General features: G+C 40.9%; 1 protein-coding gene and 1 long non-coding RNA gene across 3 annotated transcripts in view; one reads left to right on the top strand and one right to left on the bottom strand.

Moving 5' to 3' along the window:
* grhl2b (grainyhead-like transcription factor 2b) overlaps positions 1–21,899 on the bottom strand; it is a 60,014-nt gene extending 38,115 nt beyond the window's left edge. The window contains exons 1-6 of one of the 2 annotated variants that reach the window (XM_060942403.1): positions 21,664–21,899; positions 8,757–8,943; positions 6,569–6,636; positions 5,435–5,759; positions 4,150–4,205; positions 1,889–2,045 (exon numbers count right to left, since the gene is read on the bottom strand). In XM_060942403.1, coding sequence (XP_060798386.1) covers positions 1,889–2,045; positions 4,150–4,205; positions 5,435–5,759; positions 6,569–6,636; positions 8,757–8,943; positions 21,664–21,683 — 813 coding nt within the window. In that variant the 5' untranslated portion in view covers positions 21,684–21,899. The remainder of the gene's footprint in view (positions 1–1,888; positions 2,046–4,149; positions 4,206–5,434; positions 5,760–6,568; positions 6,637–8,756; positions 8,944–21,663) is intronic. The other variant, XM_060942404.1, reaches the window with a different exon arrangement.
* LOC132900363 (uncharacterized) lies at positions 21,221–23,151 on the top strand. The gene is made up of 3 exons (XR_009656775.1): positions 21,221–21,735; positions 22,114–22,184; positions 22,260–23,151. It is a non-coding gene; the product is annotated as an uncharacterized LOC132900363 (long non-coding RNA).
* The last annotated feature ends 3,417 nt before the right edge of the window (positions 23,152–26,568 follow it).

Below are 26,568 nucleotides of genomic sequence, written 5' to 3'. Positions count from 1 at the left end.
CTGACACATAGACACAGACAACCATTCATACTCACATTCACACCTACGCTCAATTTAGAGTCACCACTTAACCTAACCTGCATGTCTTTGGACTGTGGGGGAAACCGGAGCACCCGGAGGAAACCCACGCGGACACGGGGAGAACATGCAAACTCCGCACAGAAAGGCCCTCGCCGGCCACGGGGCTCGAACCCGGACCTTCTTGCTGTGAGGCGACAGCGCTAACCACTACACCACCGTGCCGCCCACACTGGTTATTATATTATGTAATTAAAACCAGTAGCCAAGTTTGCTGCCAAATGAACTAACATTAATCTAGCTATTGCATTATATTATAACCATTACTAGGCTAGCTATTACAAAGTTTGTTATATTTATATATTATATTATAACTAAGGTATTATATTGTGCATTTGTTAGTACAATAGCTAACCTTGGGTTAAATATTATACAGTGTAATTAAGTAGTCAGTAGCCAAGTTGGTTGAAAATTAACTACTTAAAAGCAGTAATGAAGATTGTTGGTGAACTGATTAGCATCAGGTGAGCGATTATCAGTGTAATTATAACCAGTTCGCAAGATTAGCGTAACTGCTGTGTCGTGTAACAAGGCCATAAAACACTGAGCTGTAAAGTTAGTGTTTTATATAAAGCACTAAGTCTGACGAAGAAATAAAAACAAAGCTTAAAGAGTTAAAGTCGTGTGATCAAGTCTGTGATCAGCTGATCAAATTTAACTTAAGCTCCACCCTTGTTGACCAGCAACACAACATCTGTCACATGGCAAAACCGGGGCTAGCGAACAATGGGGCTCATTTATCACGCTGGATATGAACAAATTTATTCGTAAATTATTTACAGGTTTTTGTGTGTGTTTTTTTTTTTGCACAAGAAACGTTCCGAAGTTCGTAAAATCGTTTCTATCCCGTGTTTTGCTCCTGAGTTTGTGGAAAATTCCATATAAGGAGATTCACTAATTTGAACCTTGTTTGCAACTTTTCTAAATCAGACAGCAATTTTTAGTTCAGTTTGGTCATGAAAATCTCATCTCATCTCATTATCTGTAGCCGCTTTATCCTTCTACAGGGTCGCAGGCAAGCTGGAGCCTATCCCAGCTGACTACGGGCGAAAGGCGGGGTTCACCCTGGACAAGTCGCCAGGTCATCACAGGGCTGACACATAGACACAGACAACCATTCACACTCACATTCACACCTACGCTCAATTTAGAGTCACCAGTTAACCTAACCTGCATGTCTTTGGACTGTGGGGGAAACCGGAGCACCCGGAGGAAACCCACGCGGACACGGGGAGAACATGCAAACTCCGCACAGAAAGGCCCTCGCCGGCCACGGGGCTCGAACCCGGACCTTCTTGCTGTGAGGTGACAGCGCTAACCACTACACCACCGTGCCACCCGGTCATGAAAATATTTACATAAATAATAATTTAAATAAATTACAATAATTTACATACACAAAGTGGCATAAATTATTTTTACAAGTTGGTTTTGTCAACACTATTTCAGAAAATGTTGTTGCTGTCTCTAGTTTGATTGGCTGCCAATCAGAGAAATCCTGAAGGCAGAAGTGACTGTGATTGACTGAACATGCCAACCAATAAAAATAGAGAGGAGGCAGGGCTTAATGTACACTAAGGGAAATAAACAGCATGATCGAATGCTGCTCTGCGAAACAGGAAAAAAACCTACATGTTTTCTGTCAATAAAAATAAATCAGAAATGACAACACAGTCATTGTCCCTTTGATTCTAGCCCATGTGAATGTGTCGTATGTATTGGCACCCCGTTTTAGACTGCTACTCTACACCAAAGTTCTGCTACTGTAATAATCCTGATGATGATGAAGCTGGATGGTGCTGTTCCTCACCCGCACTTTGCTGATGGGGTGTCTCAGGCGTTTGTTGCTGCTCGTCTCGTTCAGCGTCACGGCATAAAACTGCCCTTTATTCAGGTAACTCATCGGCCCCTCGCCCTGTTTCTGTCTCAGTGACCTGGTGGCATCCAGAGTGTACTGGAACGTGTCTCTGTCCAAAAGAAACCATCATTTTATTTTATAAACGTTTTATTATATTTGACATGAATCGCATGATGAGAAATGCTTTCAGGGAAAACCCTTGTTCAGGAAAAAGTGACAAAAAACATGTCAGCAAGATACAGCGCCCTCCACAATTATTGGCACCCCTGGTTAAGATGTGTTAAAAGCCTTAAAATGAATTCAATTTTTATTGCAAAAGCATAATCTCACACTGAAAATTGCAGAAAAATGTAACCCTTAACTCAAGTGAATTAAAAAAAAATAAAAAATCCCTGACTAAGAAATAATTTTTCATAAAATCACCTGTTCCACAATTATTGGCACCCATAACAATTCCTAGAAAATAAATGTAATTGAAGCATTTCTGTCATTTCTACTGTAGTTTATAAAGTTGATCAGAGTATCTAGGAACCTTTAATTAGTAATTCATCACATCCTGTTTCCCTGGGGTATAAATATGATGTGACACAAAGGCCTATTTCTCTTATCCACTCTTCAACATGGGAAAGACAAGAGAACACACCATTCGAGTCAGGCAGATGTGTGTCGACCTTCATAAATCAGGCAATGGCTACAAGAAAATAGCCGCTCGCCTACACCTGCCCATATCTACAGTCAGAGGAATCATCAAGAAGTTTAAAACAACTGGAACAGTGGCAAACAAGCCTGGACGAGGATGCAAGTTTATCTTGCCACCACGCGCAGTGAGGAGGATGGGAAGAGAAGTAAAAAGTTCTCCAAAGCTCACTGTTAGAGAATTGCATCAAAGAGGAGCATCTTGGGGTCACAAAGTCTCCATAACAGCCATCAGGCGCTATCTACATGCCAACAAGCTGTTTGGGAGGCATGCACGGAAAAAGCCTTTTCTCACTTACAAGCATAAACATAAATGTCTGGAGTTCGCTAAGCGGTACTGGGATTTCAACTGGGACCGTGTGCTTTGGTCAGCTGAGACCAAGACGGAGCTTTTTGGCAACAAACACTCTAATACATCACAAAAGACGAGTATGCGGAAAAGCACCTCATGCCCACTGTGAAGTATGGGGGAGGATCGGTGATGCTGTGGGCCTGTTTCTCTTCCAAAGGCCCCGGGAACCTTGTTAGGGTGCATGGCATCATGAACTCTTTGAAATACCAGGACATTTTAAATCAAAATCTGGTGGCCTCTGCCCAAAAGCTGAAGATGGGTCGTCACTGGGTTTTTCAGCAAGATAATGACCCTAAACATGTGGCCAAATCTACACAAAAATGGTTCACCAGACACAAACTCAAGCTCCTCCCATGGCCATCTCAGTCCCCAGACCTCAACCCAATTGAAAACCTGTGGGGTGAGCTGAAGAGGAGAGTGCATAGGAGAGGACCCAGGACTCTGGATGATTTAGAGAGATCGTGCAAAGAGGAATAGTCGAATACCCCTCTCTCTGTATTCTCCCATGTTGTGAAATGTTATAGGAGAATATTAAGTGCTGTCTTGTTGGCAAAAGGGAGTTGTACAAAGTACTAACATCAGGGGTGCCAATAATTGTGGCACACATGATTTCATGTAAAAAAAATTATTTCTTAATGTGGGATTTTTTCCCCACTGAATAAATGCACTTGAATTAAAGGTTGGATTTTTCTCTTTTTTTGCATTGTTGTCCTATATTATTTTAAAAAATGAATTTATTAGAAGCCTAAGAACATATCTTAATGAGGGGTGCCAATAATTGTGGAGGGCGCTGTAAATAAACACAATAAAGAAAACACTAATATATATTTGGTAACGCAGTTCCAGGATATCAGTGTGTTCATCTCACCTCATACTGTTACAGAATTATGAAATGTCAAATCATAACAGTTAAACTCAAAAAGTAGTCGCTCCCATGGCAACACGCTTCACAACAAACTGGATACAGGTATTTTTATTTATGGTATTTTTATTTATGTTTACTCAGTTTGCAGATGTTTTTATCCTTAGCGACCCATAACAAAGGTTATGGGCTCTGACAGCTAGCTGTTAGCTAAACCTGACTTTAACATCACACTCATCGCTCTGGAAATGAAGGTACACGTGATTTATGTCACTGATATAATACTTATAAATAAACACTCACACGTTTGATTGGTCGAAGATGAACTCGTTGGCTCCATGAGACGAGGGACGATATTTCTGCAAAACATTGCAAAGAACGTGATTATATTTCTCAAAACTGTTCATTGTTAAGGAAGTTCATTGGAAAAAAATGAGGGGTTTTAGTTTACAGAGACGTGTTTCACACAGAACTCTTACTGATGTTCATGTTTAAATCACTTTTTCAAAGAAAAAATAGTCAGAAAAGTCTTTAAAAAGATCAATTCTAAAGTAAATGTGTGCAAATGTGAGCAAATTCTTTTAGAAAAAAGTTAGAAAACATTATGAACATCTGAAAAAATATAAATAAATAAATAAATAAATAAACTCCATTTATTCACCATTTGAGTGAAATGAGTAAAATTTTTAGAGTAAATAGTAAAAAAAAAATGAGAAAACCTGAGTAAACTTTAAAAAGATGATTAACTTCGAAAAAAATTACGGAAGTAAATTCTCTTAAAAAGAAAAAAGTGAAGAAACTCTAAGAAGGCAATGTAAAATTCCAAAGAAAAAAAACCCCAGGATTTAACCACTTTAAAAACAGTAAATTAAAAAAGGTAAATTCTAAAAAAAAAAAACAAGCCTGAGTAAGTTCTAAATAAAGAGGTGAGTAAAGTCAGAAAAGATTATTTTTAAAACAGAGTAAATTAAAAAAAGTAGAAAACTTGAGTAAACTTTTAAAAAAGATGATCAACTTGTTAAAAAAAAGAAAGTAAATTCTGTTAAAAAGAAAAAAGTGAAGAAACTCTAAGAAGGCAACTTAAACTTCCAAAGAAAGAAACAGGACTTAAATTCTTTATAAACAGTAAATTAAAAAAAGGAAATTCTAAAAAAGAAATAAAAACAAGCTTGAGTAAGTTCTAAATAAAGAGGTGAGTAAACTCGGAAAAGATTTATAATTTTTTTAAAAAGAGTAAATTAAAAAAATAGAGGGAGAAAATATTTTAAAAACTTTAAAAATGTGAGTGAACTTAAAAATAAAATAAAAAACAAAGGAACTTCTTTAAAAACAGTAAATTAAAAATGGTAACTTCCACAAAGCTGAGCAAACTCAAGTAAATTAAAAAAAGACTAAAACAGAGTAAAAATGTGTGAGAAGGTGAAGTTTGTGAAAGTGTGTGTGAGGAATGAGAGTGTGTTGAGTGAGTGAAGGCGCTGTGACACGCTGTGATGTGCGTGTGTGACTGTAATATGAAGTGTGTAACGTGTGAGTGATGATTCAACACTGATTAATGTTCCAGAAGCGCATGCCCCGTGCTGGGTGTCACCTCTGCGCTGTCGTCCTCGTCGTCGTATGTGCTGTCAGGGCTACTGCGCTGGGCGTCTTTCCCATACTCAGTGTGATCGGTGCTCAGCACATGACCGCTTGCTTCATACACCACCCTCGCCTGCTCCTCACCCTCGTTACGGTACTGAAGGGCGGAGTTCATGAAGACGGGGGTGTACACCTCGGCCTTCACCGTGGCAACGTGGCTGCTGTCAGTAAAGCCGTCTCGCTTGGCGTCATGAGGCTCAGCACTGAGAGACAAATTCACTGGAACCGACTTCAACACCTGAACGTGATTATCTACTGACGGGGCGTCGGACACACTGCTGTTACACACACACACACACACACACACACACACACACACACACACACAGTATACATAAAACTGTTATTACTGCAAAAATATCTTAGCAAGTGAAAATATACTATTACACTTCTACATTAACTTCATCTTCACAAAATATTCCAAAACTATGACAGCATTTATTACAAAAAAAATTATCCAAACATTTTCTAAATTATTCTCCTGTCAGATCATATCGCTTCTTCTTAGAAATAAATGGTTGAAATTAGCAAAAGTATCTCAAGTCTAAAAAATTCAGGACAACTAATTTTCATTGAGGGCGAGCAAAGAAAAAGGGAAGTAAATGTTTTTAAAGGTGAGCAATAAAAGAGTAAGACTATGAGTTTAACCTAAAAGGGAAATTAAATTCTAAAGAAAAAAGTCAATAATTTCTAAACACAATGCGTTAAACTCTAAAACAAAATGCAGTCGAGTCTTAAAAAAACAGGAAACTTGAAAACGAGCAAAAAGCCAAAAGCAAAAAGTATAAGTAAAATATAAAATACACTTCTAAAAAATTTTAATAAATCTGATATAAATGCCATAGATCTTTAAAAATGGTCCATTTGTGCATTAATTCTTCTCACATTAAACTCTGGTTTATAACAGATAACAGGTTCGATAATGTGGTAAGCCCCGCCCTCCAGGCACCATTACTTCCTGTTGATGCTGATTTGGATTTTTTTTTGAAAGTGGACCCTTTGGTACTGGACCGTTCCAGTTCAGTGTCTGAGTTGGTTCCCGTTGCTCGGTGTCTGTGTGAGACATGTTGTTGATTAGTTTCCTGACCTTTTCTCCTGTTCCTCTGCCACTTCCACCACTCTGCTGACAGGCAGCACGCGCTTATCTTTAGGAACCTGAATCAGAGATCAGACAACAATCAGGACATCAACACAGAGTGAGTGTGGTAACTGCTGGAGCAAAGGAGTATGGGTAAATCTGTGGACTGTATCCATACCATGGAGCTGAAACGCAAAAACAGTAAATCTGGACGCCTTCTGTAGGTCAAATATGTACGACGGTGTATCAGGGCCATCACAGGTTAAAAAAAAATGGAGCTGAGGTGTGGGGTAATATTCAGAGAAAGCCAGAATTTCTGACTTTAAAAATGAAAGTTGTACATTTACAAGAAAAAACTCGGATATTGCCTGAAATTATAAAGTCATAAATTTGTGACAAAAAACCCTCAGAAATTCAGAGGTTTAAAAAAATCAGAAATGCTTGTATCCGCGATCTTGTTCTTTCGGTCATTACCCAAAGCTCATGACCATAGGTGAGAGTCGGAACGTAGATTGACCAGTAAATCGAGAGCTTTGCCTTTTGGCTCAGCTCCTTCTCCACCACGACGGAGCGGTAAAGCGACCGCATCACTGCGGAGGCTGCACCGATCCGCCTGTCGATCTCACGCTCCATCCTTCCCTCACTCGTGAACAAGATCCCGAGATACTTAAACTCCTCCACTTGAGGCAGGACTTCTCCACCAACCTGAAACTGTCCCTGTTGGGACATTTTACTCACTTTAGCTAAAACCAATTGGATATGAGAGTTCCACCTGAGATATGGTGTGACTGTAACACCAAGGTCCTTCTGTGACTCAGTCGTTTTGACAGGTGCATCCTTCAGTTGGTATGTGGTCAGCAGAGGCTTGGAGCTTCTCGTGAATGACAGAAGCCCACACTTAGACAGACTGAGGTCCATGAATGATGTGATGAATAATAAACACCGTGTGATGAATAATAAACACTGCGGTAAATAATAAACACTGTGTTCAGGTGTGTAGGAGAGTGAGTGTGTGTGTGTTCAGAGCTGTAAACAAACTCATCACAGTAAACACAGCTTTATATCACATCCCTCTGTGTGTGTGTGTGTGTGTGTGTGTGTGTGTGTGTGTGTGTGTGTGTGTGTGTGTGTGTGTTTATGAGCAGATGACTCTGTAGATTAGACTCTGTGCAGGAAGTAAACGCAGGCAGGGGGAAGTTGATGTGGAATAAAATGCTGAAATCTAATTACCTTTCTGACTGTTTTAAATATGCGTTTTGTTCCTCTTCGATCAGATGAAAGTGACTCGAAACACCACAAAATATCAAACACTGAGTGTGATGAAGCCGAGTCACTGTGACCACACCCACCTTCACGCCCCCCAGCGTTTTATTCCTCTTACACCACGGCAACTTCAGCGACTGTTACGATCTTTTATTTATTAAAGAACGACAGGTTTTAACAAATTAATTAAAAAAATGAATAAACTCTAAAACAAGCAAAATAACAAATTAATTGAACAAATTCTAAAAAGAGAGAGTAAATTCTTAAACAGTAGACTTTAAAATGTTTTTAAATGTGAGTAAACTTTTAAAATGGTGACAAAAACATTTAATTTCTAAAGAATTTTCTGATTCATTCCTAAAGAATCAAATGCACAAACAACATGATTCAACTCTAAAAAAAAAAAACATGAAACAAAAACAAAGTGAGCAAAACGTAAGTCCTCTGAGAATGAAGTAAATTTGTAGAAAAAAACTCTGTAAACAGTTACTAAACTTTTAAAAAGGTGAGAAAAACATTCTATAAAAATAAATTTGAAAAAAGTCAGATTAAAATTTATTAAACTCTAAAATGTGAGTGAATTCTAAATGTGTAAATATATTCAACATTTCTACATTCTCAAAAACATGACTAATCTCTATTATTTTTATTATTTCTATTTATTGTATTTATATTTATCTATGTTTATTTTTAATATTTATATTAATTATTATTTTTAAAATAATTTTATTACTATTTATTTTCAGTTTCTGAGAGAAAATGAGACAAGATCCCACAGTCAGAGGAACAGAACTGTTTTGTTGTTTTTCTCTGAGATTCGGGACGCAACCGGAGTTTATCTCACAGAATCAGCACGAGGCCAGGAATGCTGCCTACTGAGGGAGCCTCCTCCGAGGTACAGTGTGTGTGTGTGTGTGTGTGTGTGTGTGCTGACCTTGTAGTACTCGTACAGCAGGCCCAGAGCGGCGGCGCTGTCCTCGTCCCCATTGATGCTCATCATGGCTTTCGTGGCGGCGGTGAGCGGATTCTCCAGGTACGACCTCCACGCCTCGTCCTCACTGGTGTAGGGGCGACGCCCATGGAGAGGATCGTTAGGGACCACCACCAACAGCCTCTTACTGCTACACACACACACATTATAAAAGACTGTTTCTCTGTCACATTACACTGGTGATAAAGCACAAACTGATTCTGACGGAGTGAAAAAGCCGAGTCAAAAAATCATCAGGTAAATCCTGAAAACACGCAAATCAATTCTAAAAGAATGTTTTAAAGAGTAAGTTCTAAAATATATACAGTATATATTTAACTAGAAAAAGAAACTAATTTCCTTTTTTTAATTTGATAAATAAAGTGAGTAATTGAGGGTTTTTTCGTAAAAGTTGGGGCTTTTTTTTCTTTTTAAATATAATATGAATATAATTACTCTGGGAAGTCATTAATTCTAAACAAAAAAAGTTAATAAACTCTATAAAGTCATGAAACTTTTTAAATATTTGTCAAATTTTTTAAAAAGATTCAAAATTCTACAAAAAATGTTAAGAAAAAAAAACACCAAGGGAGTCTTTTGAGGTTTTTTTCATGTATTTGTTTGTTTGTTGTTGTTGTTGTTGTTGTTGTTTTTTAAAGTTTGATGTAAATTTAAAAGAAAAAAGTGAGTAAAGTTTAAAAAGTTCAGAAAATTCTTACATTTTCTAAATTATAATAAAGAAAGGTGAAGAGTAATTTCTAAAGTTTGACAATGAAAAAGTGAAACAAACCCAAAGGGAGTCATTTCTTTTGGAAAAAAAAAATCAGTAGGTCAGTAAATGCAAAACTGAATAAACCCTTAAACATGTTTTTAAAAAAGTGAGAATGTTTATCAATTCTAAAACGCCAGTTTAAAAGTTAGTGCACTCTAACGTGTGACGAATTCTGAACGAATACTACTGTATATCCGACATTTATTTCTAAATAAATTCTAAATAAATAAATAGATAAATAAATAAGACGTGTGTGTGTGTGTGTGTGTGTGTGTGTGTGTGTGTGTGTGTGTGTGTGTGTGTGTGTGTGAATAAAAAAAGGAGCATTCTAAAGAAGGAAAGTGAAATAAAAATTTTAAAAAGTGACTGAACTTTAAAATATGAATCTAAAAGGGTGAAATTGTGTAAAAGGTTTGCTCACTACTAAAAGAACAGGTGAGTGTTTCTGTAAATAACGTGTGTAAATTCTTTAAATGCGTGTGAAAGTAAACAGGTGAGTGACGCTCGTTAATCTCATGACGTGTAAAAACATCATCACTCTCTCACAGTCATTTACAGCATCATCACTTCTACACTCTTTACACTCGATTCCTCCAAACCGACTTCATCATCTCAGAAAAGCACTTCACACACGAGTGGGCGTGTCCATCATCTGTAACGCCCCCACTTGCCGCCGCACACCACCAATCAACTATTACTACTTCCTGTTTATTGCCCCGCCCCTTTGTATGATGAACAGAATGCAAATAGAACAGAACATTCTCCTGCTTCTCCTATAGGTACACACACACACACACACACACACACACTGTATCTGATCCATCTCTATGTAAATGGAGCCGTTGTACCAACAAACCAGCTCAGCTTCCTTACTTACTTCTGTTTTTGCGATATGTGTGTGTATGTATGTGTGTGTGTGTGTGTGTGTAATTCTCATTAATATGCTTATCTAATCTGAGCTGCATTGTGGCTTTGATCTCACACACACACGCCAAGTTTAAACAACCGCAATACACACTATTAGTGAACATATAGAGACAGATTATCACAGTATCAGTGTATCATGATACTGATAGTGTATCGTAACAACCCTAACACACACACACACACAGGACTTTATCATGATAAAACAGCACTGAATGTGTCACGTTATTGAATAATATTCTGCCATAATGACACCTCATCATCAAGTAAAAAAATTAATTAAATAAATAAACAAACAAACGCCCCACGCTGCTGCTGAGTTCTGGACTCTGATTGGTCATCAAGTGTTGATTAATTCTCTCTAACAGAAGCTCTGACTGTAGTGCAGGTTTATATAGACTAACACCCTTGTTCTGATACGTTAGAGTTTCCATAGTAACCGCTCGTTCACAGGGACTCGTAGGGCAGAAGCTCCACTCCACTATAAACGGATAAAAATTACGTGTCATTGTTTACGAAATAAAATTGCTGTAGCTGTTGGTGAAGCTGCTGCGGTGTCACAGGAATAAAACAGCGCTATTCGAGGAGAATAATCATCTGAGCAGTGACTCCGCTTCATCACACACTGATCATTCACAATTATTATTATTTATTAATTTAATTAAATGTTCTCAGTGTTCGAATCAGGAAGCACGTTGTTCCAGGGTTCTCCATGCGTGTAAGAGAGTCGTTTCTGTTCGGTCGATGAGAGTCTGATAATCTGAGATCTTTTGTTTGTTATTATTTTAGCTGAAGAGATAAAACACAGCTGCAGGGAAACTTTCACTTGAAACAAATCCCCTTTAGTCGAGATCAGAGCTGCTCTGAGACACGTCTGATCTCCAGTGAGATGTAAACACCTGACGGCACACACCAGTCATGCTGTGGAGTCTTATAAAGGCCTGATAATGAACGCTGTATTTATAAGCACACAAAATATCCATCCATCCATCCATTATCTGTAGCCGCTTTATCCTGTTCTACAGGGTCACAAGCGAGCTGGAGCCTATCCCAGCTGACTACGGGCGAAAGGCAGGGTTCACCCTGGACAAGTCGCCAGATCATCACAGTGCAAACAACCAGAGACAAACAACCATTCACACTCACATTCACACCTACGGTCAATTTAGAGCCACCAATTAACCTAACCTGCATGTCTTTGGACTGTGGGGGAAACCGGAGCACCCGGAGGAAACCCACGCGGACACGGGGAGAACATGCAAACTCCACACAGAAAGACCCCCGCTGGCCACTGAGCTTGAACCCGGACCTTCTTGCTGTGAGGCGACAGTGCTAACCACTACACCACCGTGCTACCTCACGCAAAATATCTCATCTCATCTCATTATCTGTAGCCGCTTTATCCTTCTACAGGGTCGCAGGCAAGCTGGATCCTATCCCAGCTGACTATGGGCGAAAGGCGGGGTACACCCTGGACAAGTCGCCAGGTCATCACAGGGCTGACACATAGACACAGACAACCATTCACACTCACATTCACACCTACGCTCAATTTAGAGTCACCAGTTAACCTAACCTGCATGTCTTTGGACTGTGGGGGAAACCGGAGCACCCGGAGGAAACCCACGCGGACACGGGGAGAACATGCAAACTCCACACAGAAAGACCCTCGCTGGCCACTGAGCTCGAACCCAGACCTTCTTGCTGTGAGGCGACAGCGCTAACCACTACACCACCGTGCCACCTCACGCAAAATATTTAAAAGTTATTCCACGAAATCGAGTCGTATATGAGCTGATAGCCAACGAGGTGCGTGGCACTGAGATTAAGTGGAATAACTGTTTTATTCTATCCACATTCACTGGATTTTCAGAAACAGAGTATTTTTATTTTTTGCAAATTCAATAAATAAAAACTTTATACAATATGTCCGACTATCAGTCCTGCGTGCTGTGGCGCATGCACCTGAAGGCGTGCCTGAGGCTGCGCATGCGCCGAGTGGACTCCAGCACGCACGCCGTGAACAAGGCACACCTGAGCTCAATTAAGGAACTATATGTTTGCCTATTTAAGGACTATGCTGATGCATTTGCATTGCGAAGTATTACGATACGCAAGTACACATTACCGAGCCTTTCTACCAGTGTTCTTGATTTCCTGTTTCTCTATTCTTGTGCCTGTTTCTCGTTCCCATTCTAGATTTGCCTCTGATATCCTGTTTGTGCCTCGCCCAACCCTTTTGCCTGTTATCACATTTTTGATCTAGCCTGCCGATTTGGACTGTTTGCTTGTGTGTGTGTTTTACACGTTTGTGTATACGTATATATAATCTCTGCTATTAAACTGATCACTTCTGCACATACATCCGCCTCCCTCACGTACCTGACAGAATACTTCGCCTTACAATGGATGTAGTGGAAGCATTTCAGTACGCAATTCCACACCGCTTCCGGGTTTCCCTGTCTCAACTCCTCACCTCGTATTTTAGGCTGAAGACCGACTAGAGTCCCCCAGCCCCCTATTACGGAATATAGCACCTTAGGGGATTAGAGCTTCAGTGTGAATTCTACTATGAGGACCTCCAAGAGCCCAAGCCACCCAAACACATCTGGGTAAGCTTCATCCTAACGTTTATTGCTGGAGGAGCACACAGATGGGTGGATTACCTAATTCGAGTCAAGCACCCATGTCTTCAAAGCTCACAGACTTTCTTTGCCATGCTCAAGTTCATTTTCTATTCATTGGAAAAGGAGGAATCCCATAAAAATTTTTGGGGAGGGGCAATCATTCCGATGGCCGACTCAGCGGAGGAGGCCATTGCCCCAAAGTTCCCTCTAGTGGCCGACTCAGCGGAGGAGGTCGTCGCTCCAGGGCTCCCTCCAGTGGCCAATGTAGAGACAGCAGAGGAGGCTGTTGTTCCTGAGCCCCTCTTAGAGGCTGTCTCTCCTGAGCTGGTTTCTCAGCCAGAACCAGCACCTGAATTAATGCCTGAACCAGTGTCTGTATCAGAACCCATACCTGAACCCGAGCCAGCACCTGCGTCCATTCCAGTGCCAGCGCCTTCTCCAGAACCAGTGCCAGAGTCAGTGCCAGAGTCTGCTCCAGAACCGGTGCCAGAGTTGGAGCCAGTCAGCGCCAGTGTCTGCTCCAGAACCGGTGCCAGCATCAGAGCCTGTGTCAGTATCTCCTCCTGAACCAGTGCTAATATCGGAGTCAGCTCCAGTGCCAGTGTCAGAGCCTGTGCCAGTGTCTACTCCAGAGCCAGGATCAGAACCTGCATCAGTGCCTACTCCAGAGCCAGTGCCTGGTTCAGCCAGAGAAGCAGAGCCTATGACAGAGTTGGCACCTGCGCCAGCTTCAGTGCCGGTACCAGAGTTAAGGTCAGAACCTGAGTCTGTTCCTGAACCTGTGTCAGAGGACGTCGGAACGATCTCTGCCTCAGCAGGCCATGAAGACATCTGTGTCATCCTGCCGCTGCCCAGCCATGAAAACATCTGTGTCGTCCCGCCGCCAGGTCCTAACCAGGACCAAAGCAATGCGCTGACAGAGCTCGAACCCATGCCTGAGCCAAGTCCAGAGTTCGAAAGAGAGCCAAGTCCACAGTCTGAGCCAAGTCCAGAACTCAAGTCATTCCCAGAGCCCAAGTCCTCTACTGAGGTTGAGTCCAGCCTGGAGCCCAAGTCAAGACTTGCTTCCAGCCTTGAGCCCAAGGCATCTCCTGAGCTCAAGCCCAGCCCTATGTTCAAGCCAGTTCCAGAACTCCAGCCTGAGTCATCTCCTGAGGTGAAGCTAGAATCCAGCCCAGAGCTCAAGTCGTCCCCAGAGCTCAAGTCATTGCCAAAGCTCGAGTCATCTCCTGAGCTGGAGCCAGAGTCCAGCCCAAAGCTCAAGTCATTGCCACAGCTCGAATTCAACCCGGAGCTTGAGTCCACCTTCAGTTCCGGATCCAAGCCAAGTTCAAGACCCAGGTCAAGTCTGGAGTCTGAGCATGATTCCGGCCCAGAGCCCAAGTCAAGCCTCAAAATCAAGCCCACTCCTAGTCAAGAACCCAAGTTTTGTCCTGAGCCTGAGCCCGAACCCCCACTGGGGCCAAGTATGATAGATTTTCGCTCCCAATGGGAGATCTCTGGGAGGGGGTTCTGTCAGTCCTACGCACTGTGGCGCGTGCATCTGAAGGCGCGCCTCGGGCTGCACATGCGCCGAGTGGACTCCAGCACGCGTGCTGTGAACAAGGCGCACCTGAGCTCAATTAAGGAACTATATGTTTGCCTATTTAAGGACTGTGCTGATGTATTTGCATCGCAAAGTATTACAATACACAAGTACGCATTACCGAGCCTTTCTACCAGTGTTCTTGATTTCCTGTTTCTCTATTCTTGTGCCTGTTTCTCGTTCCCATTCTAGATTTGCCTCTGATATCCTGTTTGTGCCTCGCCCAACCCTTTTGCCTGTTATCACTTTTTTGATCTAGCCTGCCAATTTGGACTTTTTGCTTGTGTGTGCGTTTTACACGTTTGTGTATACGTATATATAATCTCTGCTATTAAACTGATCACTTCTGCACATACATCCGCCTCCCTCACGTACCTGAGACCGATAAAATCACTTCCGCTTAGAATGTAAACAAACCGACGAAATGACAGGAGCAATTTGTGAAAAAGTTCAAGTTCAAAGTGTTTATTGTCACATGCACAGTAAGGACATGTCCTCTTGCACAATGAAATTCTTAGTTTGCTGTCTACCATGAATGCCAATTACAAATAAATAAATAGGCGGAAGAAATAATACAAAGTAAAGGCAATATAGTGCAAGATAAAAGCAAAAAACACCCAGTATAGTACAAAATAAAGGTAAATGTAGTGCAAAATAGGTAGTGTAATACAAAAATAAGGCAATGATCGGACGTAGCAGCAAAAAGGGCAGTAATGTGCAAAAATGTGATAATAATAATTTTTGAAAAATAATTTTTAAAAAAGATATGTTCTTACCATCAAATACTTTTATTCCATATTTTGTTACTTTTTCATATTTTTGGGGGTTTTGTTTTCGAGTAGAGTTTTTATTTCATCCTCGGTTGGTTCAGCAACACGCTCCGCTATTTTGTTTTTCTCTACTCACGGTATATGAGCTGATATCCTTGTATTACAGTAGCCAATCACAGTGCGCGACTGCTCATATCCAGTGAATGTGGTGAGAATAAAAACACCGAGCCTCGTTCATCAAACAGGATGCAAAGGAAGTCATTCAGAGGAGAGACTCAGTAACAACAACGCCATCGTTTCGTCTCTCGTGATGGTGACTGTCATTGTGTCGGATTAGTGCAGGGGTGTCCAAACTGATCCATAAAGGGCCGTGTGGCTGCAGGTTTTCATTCCAGCCATGCAGCAGCACACCTCATTTGGCTTATTCAATCAACTGACACACCCACCCTTTAATCAAGGGTGGGTGTGGCTGCAAGTATTTGACTGTGTGAAGACAGTTCAGTTGATTGAATGAGCCAAGTCAAGTGTGCTGCTGCATGGCTGGAATGAAAACCTGCAGCCACACGGCCCTTTACGGATCAGTTTGGACACCCCTGGATTAGTGACATAAATTCTTGCCGTGTCTCAGTCAGGAGTCTGGCATCGCTACAGGTTTGATCGTTCATGTCTGTGCGTGTCATCAAGGAGGAGGGTCAAGGAAGTGTTAACCATGGCCACAGAAGGAACGTTAAGGAACACAGTGGAGGAGTTTGTCAAACTTGGGCTGAGGTGCCCTTGAGCGAGGCCCCTAACTCCCAACTGCTCCCCGGGCGCTGTTAGCATAGCTGCCCACTGCTCTGGGTGTGTGTGTGTGCACTCATTGCTCACGTGTGTGTGCATGTGTGTGTTCACTGCTTCAGATGGGTTAAATGCAGAGAGGAATTTCACAAGTGTGTGATGATTAAAGTTGTGCTTTCCTTCTTTCTTCTTTTTTTCTGAGATGAGAAAATACAAAAAATTCTGACATGCTGGATTTTCGGTCTGAGTTCCGTGGGTCGTCCCAGACATCATCGCCACGTCGCTGTGCTTCGCCCACGTCACACTGCTGGCTCCATTCGTTCCTCATGATGTTCATATTCAGGCTGGACGCCAGAAATTTGTCACCTACGACAAATTCACGTTAAAACGGAGCTGAATTCATGTAATCTGATCTCAGCATTCATCTCGTTTACCTCTTCACGAGTTTCTGTGATTTTTATACAGGGATTAAATCACTTCTTTATTTCAGTCACACTTCATTTTAAACTCATATCAAACTCAGTTCATGACCTGATGGAAAGAGAGTCCAGACAAATCCATACATTTAATACAAATAACTCAAACACTTCAACTCGGACAAGCGTAATCAAAAGTAATGGCGCCATATAGAAGAAGGAGGAATCAGTGTGTGTCCACACTCACCAGCCACTTTAATAGGAACTTATTGTTGAGTCTAAGATCCCTGTTCTTGGCTGCAGGAGTGGAACCCAATGTGTTCTTCTATTTTTCTGTTGCATGCTGAGATGCTTTTCTGCTCACCATGGTTGTAAAAACTGATTATATGAGTTACTATATCCTTCCTGGCAAAAAAGCTCGAACCACCCCAAATCTGTCCATTTCCCTCTGACCCTCTCTTATCAACAAGGCGTTTGTTTCCACCCACAGAACTGTCGCTCACTCACTCAGCGTTTGTTTTTTGTTTTCGGCACCATTCTGTGTAAACTCTACAGACTGCTGTGTGTGAAAACCCCAGGAGGAGATCATCAGTTTCTGAAATACTCAAACCTCACACTCATCTGGCTCAAACCAACACCCATACCACAGTGAGAGAAAGTCACACAAAAATTGAGATCACAATTTTTCCCATTCTGATGTTTGAACATCGTGAACATTAACTGAAGCTCTGGATTTGTATTTGTGTGATTTGATGCATCAAGCAATCAGCTGATTAGAGACCTGCAGAAAACAGCAGGTGTTTATTAGCAGGTTGTTCCTAATAAAGTGGCCGGGGAGTGTATGTTGGCTGAGCTGCATTACTGGAAGATTTAACACACAGCACACTCAGAAGGCGCCCTTTCACCATTTAGTCGCCGTTTTGTCATTTCCAGTGCTTGCCTTTTATGGAGATGGGCGTGGCTAAATGTAGATGTGTGATGAACACTGTTGGTAATTTATGGCTGACTGGTTTTCATCAACATACACGCAGGAGAACGAAAACTTTTTTTTTTGATCTGGTGGAATTTTTTCAGCTCGGTTTGGTCAAGAACTCATTAACACACAACTTTACCGAAGGACTGATAAACGAGACGTGACATAAAAAATACATCACTCTGTAAATGTATACTAACTAACGAACATTACTGTCATAACACTTATTCTGTTCAATTTATAAAAATAAACCAAATAAGATGTTTCGGGTTTGGAACAGACATCCTAAAGGTCCCGAGTTAATTACTAATTATTGTGGTCATTATGGACTTTATCATTGTTTTCTTTTCATTTCTGCTTATTTGCATATTTTCAGTCATTGTTGGAAGAATTATTATAAATATTAATGAGCTGACGCTGGATGTTTGTGTTAATGATGCTGTTGTCGTTATTGATAATTAACACTGTGAATAATGAGTTAAGGAACGTTTTAATTCATTGATAATAAACAGTCAAAGTAGCAAATTTATCTGAATTAATTATCTTCTGAACATTTGTTCGAATCAACTCTACATTGTTTCATTTCCTTAACACACACTAATATATATTTTATTGTACTGTAGGTTGTGTGTCACGTTATCAAGTCATCATCGTGCTTTCAGTTTGCGTCAAAAGGTCCTGAGAGTCGATCACAAAAAGAGTGATTCACTGATTAACAGATTCTAACAGTTAACCCCAAAGCTTTGGAGCAAAATGAATTTAGCATCTAATTGTTTTTCATGTCGCAAGCAACCTCGGAGTACTGAATTTGTTCCAACCAATCAGAGCTTGAAATGCAGTGAAGCCCCTCCCCCAGTGATTCAGAGCCAAAAATGTGAAGCTGTTCTGATCAGTGTTAGTTTCGGGCTGAACATCGTTATATTTTATCATTAGTTGAGTAATTAATACTTCTCATCTTCCAGAAAGGGTTCTGCTTGGAACTGGATCTGACAAGTTGTAGAACCGTTAAACATTCCGTCAGAGGAACAAATGAAGAACCCTGAAAGTTTGCATGATATCCATACAGAATAAACAAGGTTAACACAAAGTCAGAATGGTTTATAAAGTTCTCCGGTGCTTCCATGTGGGCATAAAACCCATAAACACACTCTGCATGAAGGCATACGGGCCATTAATCATCAAGTGCTCGAGAACCGTCAGCTCATTTCACCTCACAAAGATCAGATAAGGAACAGAGAACCGCAGAGTGCAGGAGGGAAGCATTATTACGAGGAAGAAACGACCTGCCACTTCACTGAGCTCTGAAACGTTCTCCATCCACTGCAGGTCTCATTTACACTCAGAAAAATGTAGAACTCTTAAGGGAACCCATAATGATTCTCTGTAGAACCATATCAAAGGTTGAACTACAACTAGTTTCTTCTTAGCACCTAGAACTGATCACTGAGCTCTTGGGACTAAGTACTCTTAGAAAAATGGCTCCTGAGGGGTTCCTTGAGGTTTCAGCGGGTAAATACAGATTTGACTTGGAACCCTTTGTGATAGAGAAACATTGTACTGTTGGGTTCTACACAGTAAAAGAACAGTCACAGGTGCTCGAGCTGAACATATTTAAAAAAAAAAAACATGTTGTTGAAGTGGTTCATTGGATAATTAGAGTATTTTAATCAGGTTGTGTTTGAGATCCGTTCTGAGAGAGAAACACTCCACTCTCGGGTTCTATACAGAACCAGAAGGAAATCCAAAGAAACCATACAGGTGCTAGATTTAACCTTTTTTTCCTAAAAGTTCTGAACCTTAAAAAGTGCTCTTTAAGGGTTCTTTGGATAATTAAAGGTCCCCGTTCCCACCCTGAAGTTGATTATTTTCCGATAACCACCACATGTTTTATTCCTCTTACACCACAGCAACTTAAAAATTATTATAATTTTTATTCATTTTAATCGCTTTTCATTTAAAGAATTACACATGATAGTTTTTTTATCCGTTTATAGCGACATTTAATATGTTGTGGAGCGTCCATGAAACCAGTGAGCTCCTGTTCTCATGTCCGTGTGTAATATAGCAGCTGTAAACAGCTGTTCCCTCTTCAGCGTCTCTTTATTCTCTCTCGCTGTTTGTTATTAAAGTTCCAGCTTCACCTCGGACTCTCACAGAGTGCTCACGCTGGAGACTCCTTCCAACGTGAAAACATCACATCACCGTACTGATGACTTTCAAGTACATTTATCAGTTAATCGTCCACTGTACAAGCTGTTACTATGGAAACGATAACGTATCAGAACGTGTGCACTGCTGTCAGTGCTGCCGTTCTGGAGAATTAATCAACACCTTCTGACCAATCAGAGTCTAGAACTCAATAAACAACAAGAACTTTATGTAAATAAATAAATGCTATAATAATTAATGACCTTCACATCTCGTTTATAGCACATTAAGTCATCAAGGTTTTCATTTCTCCTTCTACATCGTCTCTAATGAACTCTGTTGAACTGTGAGAGCTTTAACAGTCAGGAGAACATCACAATCGTTCCTGAGGTTGAGGTTGAGGATCAGCGGAGACGTCCACGGTCCAGACAACCTGCTGAAGCTGATCTAATAAACACCACGGCCAGCTCTTTAACACCAGGAGGAAATCTAACTAACACTCAGAAAGTCAGCGTGTAAACAAGATATGTCTCATAACACTGTACCAGCTGATAAGGAAAGTGTTATTACAGTATCATAAGGTTTATTCGTGGATTATTATGATTTATAGAGTAAATATTAAACACGTAAGAAATATAATCAGAGGGGAAATTTATTCACACTTTGAGTTAAACACAGAACATTTCAGTAAAGAAAAACAGAAAGGAATGAAATGACATGACATGATTGGTGTAATGTCAGTTGATCGTGTGGATCACAGCAGCGTCCAGGATTTGTTATTATTTTTTAAACTTTTTAAATCGTTTTGTCAGCTTTTGTTCCAATCCCACTGCCGGGTCACAACCAGAGCTGTGAGGCAGTAGAAAAGTTGTTGCTGATATCTTTAGCCATAAAAAAAAAGTCAAAAACAAGTGAGAAGGCTTTTCTTAAGATATGAGCTGTACTGGTTAAAACTATTTTTATTCTTGTATCTTTGGCTTCCCTGGGATTTTTTCATGATGCTTCTCACTCAGTATCTTTCTTCACCAAACCTAAAGCTCCGATAACTCCTGGTACAACTGTGGTCTCAAGGTGCCACATTCTTTCTGTTTCAATCTGTACGTCTTCATACTTCGAAAGTTTTTCAAATTCTTTCGCAGAAACAGTCCTATCTGTCCGTACTGTCAAACCAATCAACAGGTAAGAAGAGTTCCTTTCCTTTAGGATCCTTCACTGCTCTGTCTGAGCTCTGCTTCTTCTGTTCTATCAGGGTTTATGATCAGATCACGTAAACATTATTATTATTATTATTATTATTGATCCAATACAGTCAGAATTTCTTCACACACTTTCACTCTGTTCCTCTACAGGTGGGCTATAAACACAGAAAGTTCAGGGGAAAGTTTTAGACCCGAAACAAAACAATAATTCAGCAGCAGCAGCAGGAGGAGGAGGAGGAGGAGGAGGAGGAGGAAGGTTTTAGTGAAACACAGGAGGGAAGGAAGGAGCTTTCTTTCTTTCCATTTTTCTTTCTCCACTTTTTCATACTTTTTTGCTCCCATGAAACATAAAAAATGGCGGAGTGTTTCTGTCTTTCCTAAGTTTGTTCTGTCGGTCAAAATGGGAGGAAAAACAACAACAACAACAACAACAAACCCGACAAAACCCAAAGCGCACATTTTCCCTCTAATTAATGAGAGCTGATTATTTTCCCTGTGCATGAAGAAAGGGGAAAAGAGAGACAGGAAAATACCGACACACACACACACACACACTCTCTCACACACACTCACACACTCACACACACACTCACACACACACACAGGTCGGAGGTAAAAGCGGTTGGCGCGCGCGCGGACTGAGTTGGGGCTCGAACCCGCTTCTGCTCGCAGTCACTTACTTGTCTGAGTCCTGTGACATGATGATGGTTTTGGCTCCTCGGCGATAAATCCTGGAGAAACTGGACTTTCAGGTCGGTGCAGACACACACACCACACACACACACACACTCTCTCTCTCATACACACACATACGGAGAGAGAGACAGAGAGAAAGACAGACAGAGAGAGAGAGAGAGAGAGAGACAGGAGCACAAACCTGGGTTACAGGTAAATCCTGCCCTGCCTACCTTACAGCTCTCTCTCTCTCTCTCTCTCTCTCTCACACACACACACACACACACACACAATATTCGGGCATTTACAAAATGTTCTCCTCTGTATATAATTTTATGTGTAGATGTTTGTATATATATATATATATATATATATATATATATATATATATATATATATATATATATATATATATAAATCCATTTATTATTTTTTCTTTCTGATATTCAAAGCAGCTTTCTGATCCTGTGCTCCCATTGGCTGAGGTGTGTAAGGAGGCGAGCTGTGATTGGCCAAAGCAGCACAGGTAAGTCCCACCCACACCTGGGGACACGACCAGGTAAAGAAATGAGGGTCTATTTATAGCTTTGTTTCTCCACAGTGCAGACAGGTGGGAGTCCGAGATCACAGAACAGCACGGGATACCTGCTGAGATCTGTCCCAAAGTCCTGAAGTGCAGGAACTGAACTCAAAACTCAGCGAGTGGAGCTGAGTGAGATTAACACCGTGTACCTCACCGGCCTCTAATCAGTGATATATTAATATATACTGTTCAAGCAGGAGAAATAAACAGAGTTTATGATTGATGGCCATGTTAGTGATTAATTTTGAATTATTTTTTAGAAATTATTTTACTTGAATGTTTCTGAATGTTTTGATGATTTAAGTTGAATTACATTTTTAAAAAAAACAGAAATTGACTCTTTTAAATTTCACTCACCGATGACTGAGTGCCGGCACGGTGGTGTAGTGGTTCACACTGTCGCCTCACAGCAAGAAGGTTCTGGGTTCGAGCCCAGTGGGCAACGAGGGCCTTTCTGTGCGGAGTTTGCATGTTCTCCCCGTGTCCGCGTGGGTTTCCTCCGGGTGCTCCGGTTTCCTTCACAGTCCAAAGACATGCAGGTTAAGATAATTGGTGGCTCTAAATTAACCGTAGGTGTGAGTGTGAATGGTTGAGAGGAGAAAACCTCTATAATAATTCAGTACAAGGCAAAGAGAAACCATTACTTTACCATTCCCTAGAGATGTTGATGGCTGAAGCCTTCAGAGCACCACGTCACTGTAGTGATATGCCAAGATGGATGAATGAGTGGGGTGTACAAACTTTTGAATGGTGCGGTGTATGTACTACAAATCACTGATACTGTATAAATCACTTAAGGGTTTAATTTGCACTTTAAAAATCTCCCTCTTCCCTTTGTTCATTACACACCTTGGATTCACTGTCTGTGCACGACTGTCTTTCGCTTCGTTGTGTTATATTGTATTATGTTCTTTTGGTATAATAAATAAATAAATGAAATTTACTCACTTTTTATACCTTACTCTAGTTTTCCAGTTTTATGTACTTTTTTTGTTTGCAAATTTTCTTCTTTCTACTTTTTTTTAGAATTAATTCTTTAAAATTTACAAATGTCAGACCTTCCTTAATCTTTATAAAATGTAATCTCTTTTTTTTTTACTTTACTCACATGGCGACATTACAACCTCAGAAGAAAGCACTATCTACCTTCTTCTACATCCATGAGCTCTGAGATCATCCCTGTGATTGACAGGGAAGAGAGAGAGAGAGAGAGGGAAAGAAAGAGAGAGACCAAGAGAGAAAGAAAGAGAGAGAGAGAGAGAGAGAGAGAGAGAGAGAGAGAGAGAGAGAGAGTAAGCCCCACCCACCCACACAGCAGGTCACAGTAGTCAGGTTTCCATTGCAGGTTTTTTGCAAAATAGAAGTGATGTTTTAAAAACTTTCAATAAAACGCAATTAGGAATGGGGTGGCACGGTGGTGTAGTGGTTAGCACTGTCACCTCACAGCAAGAAGGTCCTGGGTTCGCGGCCAGCGAGGGCCTTTCTGTGCGGAGTTTGCATGTTCTCCTCGTGTCCGCATGGGTTTCCTCCGGGTGCTCCGGTTTCCCCCACAGTCCAAAGACACGCAGGTTAGGATAATTGGTGGCTCTAAATTGTCCGTAGGTGTGAGTGTGAGTGTGAATGGTTGTGTGTCGCCCTGTGATTACTTGTCCAGGGTGAACCCCGCCTCTCGCCCATAGTCAGCTGGGATAGGCTCCAGCTCACCTGCGACCCTGTAGAACAGGATAAAGCGGCTACAGATAATGGATGGATGGACAATTAGGAATGTTGTGTTTGTATTAAGTGATATTATGGGATCAACGCTGGGTTTCTCCTCTCACCGTATCTCTTACAGAGTGCTCTTTTTTTCAGAAAGGTAGCATTTCCATTTGCTTTTCATGTCATGCAAAAATGTTTCCATTTCAGTTTTGTGAAATATCGCTTTATTGAATCATCTGAAAAACAGCCTCATTTGAGTGTAAAAATCTTTTTGCATTTAATTTTGTAAAAAGCATTTAGTTATATTCTCAATTTAATGACATTTTGATGTTTTTTATTTTTAATTTTAATATTATGTCTGATATAAAACCTTCTTGATGTTTACCGATTATAGTAGTTTAATGTTTGGTATCATTTTAAAGCTAGACTGCCTTTCAGATTTTTCAAGTGTAGGTCATAAAAATAATTTTTCTGACACCCAATTATTTTTGTTTAGTGACCAAAAGCTACTGAATTCGAATCACAGACTTCCAATTTTATTAGTTTTTTTTAAATAGAGCAATTAATGACTTTAGAGCCACATGGCCCTAAATTCTCCACTATTTTTTCCTGCTTCACCATGACCCAATTCAAGATACTATGTCATGCATCACGTGATGGGCTTTCCCCGTTCGCACAAGGCATTGTGGGATAGAAATTTGAAACAGGAGAGAAAAATGGAGGACGTGAGTGTGCGAATGAAACGTGAAAGACTGACTACAGTAACGGAAAGAAAGCGAAAAGAAAAGACGTTATGTTATATATGAAGGAAAGGAAACACAGGACCAAACTAATAAATATGGGCGCTCAGCGAGCACCTCGGTGTGATCAGCTGTTCATTTAGCGACAGAATGATGGAACTGTCAGTGCACGCTCAAAAGTAAACCTGTAGATGGCAGTCATGCAACACTGTGGATGCCAGCTGCTGTAAAACCCAAAAGAAGAAGAAGAAGGTAAACCTGCGCATGCGCACACGGACTTCCTCTGTCTGCTTGACTGCGTGAAGCGAGCGATTTCATGCACATTATTTGTTTTAATCCCCTCAAATTAAATAACTTCCCAGCCACAGAATGGCCTGATATTTTGTGAGCTTGGCATCCTTCCATCTACAAGAGACGATGGTGTAGAAGAAAGACAAGTCGCTCTGCCCCTGCATTGACTACCGAGGTCTCAACGCCATCACAGTCAAGAACCACTACCCACTACCCATAGGCGGTCTTTCCATTGGGCAAAGTTGGGCAATTGCCCTGAGCCTCGTCCAATCAGGGGCCTCATCATCGCGTTACGGTATTCCTGTTTTCCTGCATGTTATACATCATCATTTACTATGTAATAATTCATTGTGATTATACATATTTTCCACTCAACATGAACCATATTGCTACGAAAATAATAAAAGCAATAAAGCATGATTCACATGTAATCCTACAGCTAGATTCACAAGCAAAACCACCAGTATGTGACGTGATGTCACGCACAGCTATCTGGCTTCGCTCTTTTTCAGAGCCGTAGTGTCTGAAGTAACCTAGGCAACAACGCGAGTGGGCTGAATACATGCACCAGCACCATCTAGCTCTAGCTGCAGAGCCCTCGTAAAATTTTTTGTTAAAGTAAAATCAGAATGAAACGATTTCTAAGTGGCAGTGAGAAAAGGAAAAGGAAAAAGGATAGCGAACAGTTTGTTGAAAAGCTACCGAAATTAACAACCTTCTTCCACACAAGTTCTTCCACCGAAGAAGAACCCAGAACCAGCACATCTAATGAGCTGGGTGTCAGGAGAGACTGTCAGATCTGGCGGTAATATCCATTGAGCAAGCCGTGAGAAGGAAACTGGACATGGAAGATGTCATCACTGCATTTGCCAATGCTAAAGCAAGAAAAATCAAGTTTCAAGCACACAGTAAGTAAAATTATAATAATTAATAACTAATAATTTAATTTATTTAAATCTTACACTGTATATTAATCCACGTTTGGTGTTTCTCTCTCCCTGTCTTTCTGTGCAGGTCTCATCCACTATAGCCACCACCACCCATGAGACTGATAGATGGGCACACCGACAGCAGTGCACATAGACAGACAGGCAGACACACACACACACACACACACACACACACACACACACACACACACACACACAAACACAGCTTATATTTAGATATTCAGTGATCTTTATTGGGGTTTTTTCAATCATTTCCATGTGTTCACAATAAATATTGTTCGTCAATACGTATGATTCATCATCTCATTATTATTACAGATGTATGGGTTGGGGTTGAGGGGGGCCTCCAAATTGTCCTTTGCCCAGAGCCTCAGATTTCCTAAAACCGCCCCTGCCACTACCCCTCATGACTACAGCCTTCGAACTACTCCAGGGAGCTAAGGTGTTCACTAAACTGGACTTACGCAATGTCTATGACCTAGTTAGGATCAGGGAAGGGGACGAGTGGAAGATGGCCTTCAACACCACCACAGGCCACTATGAGTACCTCATAGTCCCTTTCGGCCTGACTAACATGACCGCGGTATTCCAGATGTTGGTTAATGATGTCTTGAGGGACTTTTTTAACACTTTTGTCTTTGTTTACCT

This window comes from Neoarius graeffei, chromosome 16 (genome assembly GCF_027579695.1).
Source record: "Neoarius graeffei isolate fNeoGra1 chromosome 16, fNeoGra1.pri, whole genome shotgun sequence".
Taxonomy (NCBI): domain Eukaryota; kingdom Metazoa; phylum Chordata; class Actinopteri; order Siluriformes; family Ariidae; genus Neoarius; species Neoarius graeffei.
This window is presented reverse-complemented; position numbering and strand designations above follow the sequence as displayed.